The sequence below is a fragment of the Sinocyclocheilus anshuiensis genome, unplaced genomic scaffold (genome assembly GCF_001515605.1).
Source record: "Sinocyclocheilus anshuiensis isolate Anshui unplaced genomic scaffold, SAMN03320099.WGS_v1.1 scaffold412, whole genome shotgun sequence".
Classification (NCBI taxonomy): Eukaryota; Metazoa; Chordata; class Actinopteri; order Cypriniformes; family Cyprinidae; genus Sinocyclocheilus; species Sinocyclocheilus anshuiensis.
In genome coordinates, this window is record NW_015558661.1 from 985,611 (window position 1) to 989,733 (window position 4,123).

General features: G+C 39.8%; 1 protein-coding gene across 1 annotated transcript; it reads left to right on the plus strand.

Annotated features, from left to right (window-relative positions):
- The first annotated feature begins 398 nt into the window (after positions 1-398).
- On the plus strand, positions 399-2,406 carry LOC107681142 (nodal homolog 2-A-like). The gene is made up of 3 exons (XM_016477320.1): positions 399-684; positions 1,408-2,162; positions 2,254-2,406. Exons 1-3 carry the CDS (start codon positions 399-401, stop codon positions 2,404-2,406), a joined length of 1,194 nt encoding a protein of 397 aa, XP_016332806.1.
- The last annotated feature ends 1,717 nt before the right edge of the window (positions 2,407-4,123 follow it).

The following is a 4,123-nucleotide window of genomic DNA, read 5'->3' on the forward strand; positions in this document are numbered from 1 at the left end:
AGAAATAATCCAGCAGTCAGGGTGTTTTTCTCCTTTTAATCAAAGTGACATTGATGAACAAATGTAGTCCACTAATATTATTGTTAAAGTACATTTTCAAAGGACCTCCAATACACAGCGCTCCAGGAGAAGAATTAATGTTTTCACACCTTTTGACGCACAAAAGACTGTTGGTTTCGATACACGACGACCTAGGGACATGTATCCCTTTATGGATCACAGGGACACTTCAAAGACCCAAAGTACCTCACAGACCATCAAAAGACTGCAAGTTTCTATAAGTGAATTTAGATGGCCAGCCAGCGCTCATGACCTTCACTTTCCAGAGGACGGTGTAGAAGAAAGATCTCAGGGACAGTGTTCCTCCTCAGCGTGGTGGATTATAACCTAGATTTGACATGAGGCGGTTTACCTGCGGGCTCCTGAGCGCAGTCCTCGCGCTCTGGGTCAGTCTGGTGAGCTCCACGGCGTCGTTCCCTGGACTTCACGAGGCGTTCAGGAGCGGGATGAGAGCACCTGGCAGGAGCAGCGGAGGTCAGGCGGGTCACGGCCGACACACCAACAGATATCCGCTGTATATGCTGCACCTCTACCGGACCCTTCTAACGGGAGACGACAAACATATGAGCCATGAAAATCCAACTCTTTATGAGTCTGATTCGGTCTTGAGTCTCGTCGCCAAGAGTAAGAAGGCTATATACATATATTATTATTATTAAATATAATATATTTTTAACATTTTTTACTTTATACATTAACATTATAACGTTTTACAATAGCCTACCGATATTTTGTTTGCTTTTTAGATGTTACAAATTATATTAATTGAATTAAACATATTTTGTAATAAATTAAAAATGAAAAAAGCGGCATGGATTTTATTGCACGGCCAGTCTGCATTCAGCGGTCAAACATTCGCGAGACTAACTATAGGCAATTCCTGCAGAATTCGTGTTATCATCACGAGTAAAAAATGAAATAATTTAAAATAACGCTTTATTCACATTTATTTATTTGTTTACTTAGGCTAGTAAGTATCCGTAGCGGTGTAAAGTCACCCGCCGGTCATTATCGCAAAACAAATCTATTCAGGTTTATACAAGACCAAGTTTATACAAAATAATTTGATAGGTAGCCTAGTAGTTTAGCTGGTTCTAGGCTAATAGCCAAGTCATGTATTATGCTTATTAGTTAGCGTGTGTATTAGCTTCAAGACGTCTGTTTCAAAGTGGCTTGGGCAGCAATACACATCTAAACAATAAGAACTTTCTACTTTATTAATTGCTTGTCCCGAATGTGGCCATGTGTGAAAACATCCTTTAAGATAATTAAGCACCACACCTTTCTAGACTGTTTAATTGTCTGTCCTTTGACCAGTCACTAATTTCTTGTCCAAATATTTTTTAGGTTGCCATCAGGTTGGTGACAAACTATCCGTGACATTTGACATGTCCTCCATATCAGCGAGCGACAACGTCCAGCAGTCTGAGCTTCGCATTCGCCTTCCAGCATTCGCCTCGGAGATGGAGGTGGACATTTATCATGCATCCAAACGTGAGTGCGATCGAAGCCCTTGCGACGAAGTACGGATTCAACTTGGCACTGTGAAAACCAAACCGATTGACTCAACCACCTCCCATTCCTCCTGGAGGGTCTTCAACATCACGGCGCTGCTCAAGTACTGGTTGCACCAAGGTGAGAGCGTGTTCTCAGAGGAACCCGTTCAGATGCCTGCAAGATCTGAGGGCCAGGGGCGTGAGAACGTCCAGCATCTGACAGCCAGCAGAGTCATGATGGTGGTTTACTCCAAGCAGAACCGGGCAAAGACATCCACCCTCATCCAGACTGCTGAGCACTCCAAGTACGTAGCTCTGGAGCGGGCCGTTGGTGGAGGTGAACCTGCGCCTCGGCGTCACAGGAGGAACCACCGGACTGATGACAGAGTGCGTGATGCAGCAGCTAGCGTGATTCCTGGTGTTTCACAAGAAGAAGGGGAGAAGAAATCTCTCTGCAGGAAGGTGGATATGTGGGTAGACTTCGATCAGATCGGTTGGAGCGACTGGATTGTTTATCCGAAGCGGTATAATGCCTATCGATGTGAAGGGAGCTGTCCTACTCCTGTAGATGAGACCTTCACCCCCACCAACCATGCCTACATGCACGTAAGAATCTCGAAATCTTTGAAATAATTGCAATTAAAATGTTTACTCTTTGCCAGACTGATTCTAATGTTTGTCGTCTTCTCATTTGCAGAGTCTTTTGAAGCTGCACCACCCAGATCGCGTCCCATGCTTGTCCTGCATACCCACCCGTCTGGCTCCACTCCCAATGCTCTACTATGAGAACAGCAAGATGGTCATGAGACACCACGAAGGGATGGTTGTAGGAGAATGTGGCTGCCACTGAGTCTCCAAACCCCAAATGAACTCAACACTAGCACTTTAGATATGTGCCTTAAACCAGAAATACATATTTAAGCATAAATTAAGATAAATTGCTTTAATTTGTACAGTATTTTCACTTGGAATAATGAGGTATCCTGCACTGAGGCACCTGGATTACTGAATGCTATTTTGAAAGCTTTGTGTGTTTGCCTAATTTGTAAATAGTAGAGTATGTAAATTACCAAATGTAATAAAGTGTTTTCATAATGGTATTGTTTTTTTTCATGAGAAAATCAGCAACAGCAGATGAATAAGGAAAACACTTATCAATTCTCTGGTGTTTATTTCTTATTTTTTTTAATGCTTAAATGTCTCTTCAGAAATAACAGGGCAGTTTTAGAGAACTTCACAGCAAAAAAAAAAAAAGAAAAAGGCATTTTACATTATGTTGAATGACACTTTAGGTGAGCATACTCATTAGGATAAACAGAAATTAGATTTTACATTACAAAAAGTATCAATGCCAAATGGAAAGTGGTCAAATGCACTGATTGCGGGCGGTATGCTAAATTTATAGGAGTTGGCATCTGGATTTCCTCCACACCATTCTTGATGAGAAAACCACCAAGAGAACCATTGCTCCCTCTAATGACCATTCTGTAAAACTACACAAATCTGTATCAAACAAACAATGTCACATGGTGGCCTGTGAGATGTCCTCCATGTCTTAGGCAGAAGTAGAGCTGCATCGATGTGCTTGGGATGCACTATCTGTCATCTGAGATAGTGGCTTTTTCAGGCACAACAGTGTTAGCTGATGTTGAGAATCTAAAATAATGGCTTTGTGCGCGTCTTGAACGTCAGCATCAGTACAGGAAAGGAAAATATCATTTAAACAGCAGGTAAATGAAAGAAAAAAGACAGATGACATGGAAGGAGAAGTCTTCTGTGCATTTATCCTCTCAGGGAACAGTTATCATCACAGTAATACTTGTTACAGTCATCGCCTCCTTCGTGTAGCAGGTCCTCTGTTGTAGTTAGATATCCATTTCAAACTGGGCATCATCCCCTTGAAATTAAAAAAAAAATGAAACATTTAACCCTATAAATTCTACTGCATCACATTTGATACACAAATTTCCAAGTCCTTGGAGTTATCAATATGATCAAAAACCTTGCTGAAAAACCTGTTGTACACCATCTAGTACATGCCTTCTGTCATTTGATTGATAATTTACAGTTTTTAGCAAGTAAAAGGCCTTCAGGTCATGATGCATCGTGATGTTGTTTTGCTGTGAAATCTTTCATGATTTTTATGAAGTACACATAAGAATAATTTTATATTGTTAGTGATTTTTCAAGATGAACACTTACTAGATTGAAGACACTTACTTGATTATCCATACATCATTTTTAGAAAAAAATAATGTTAAAATTAAGTATTAAATATAATACATCAATTGAGGACAATTAAAACAGAGCATTGATCATAAAACGAAGCATTTAAATATCTTCTTATTAAAACATTATTGGGGGATATAAAATGATAACTAATATTTATATGCATTTTATGTAAGTAATCTTACTTACATGCACGTTTACATGCATATAAATATCAGCAACTGTATCAAAATGCCTGCTTTTGCTCAGTTTGGGTCTCTGAAAAAAAAATGAGGGCTTTTTTTTCCTCGAGTACAAGCTCCTTATTTTTTTACATCATATTATACAAAGAAATTTAT

Bases quoted from the DNA above. Each gene is read 5' to 3' on its own strand.
- LOC107681142 (XM_016477320.1), top strand. From the start codon at position 399: ATGAGGCGGTTTACCTGCGGGCTCCTGAGCGCAGTCCTCGCGCTCTGG. The intron at 685-1,407 runs GTAAGAAGGCTA...AATATTTTTTAG, and splicing joins CTTGAGTCTCGTCGCCAAGA to GTTGCCATCAGGTTGGTGAC. The intron at 2,163-2,253 runs GTAAGAATCTCG...TCTCATTTGCAG, and splicing joins CCAACCATGCCTACATGCAC to AGTCTTTTGAAGCTGCACCA.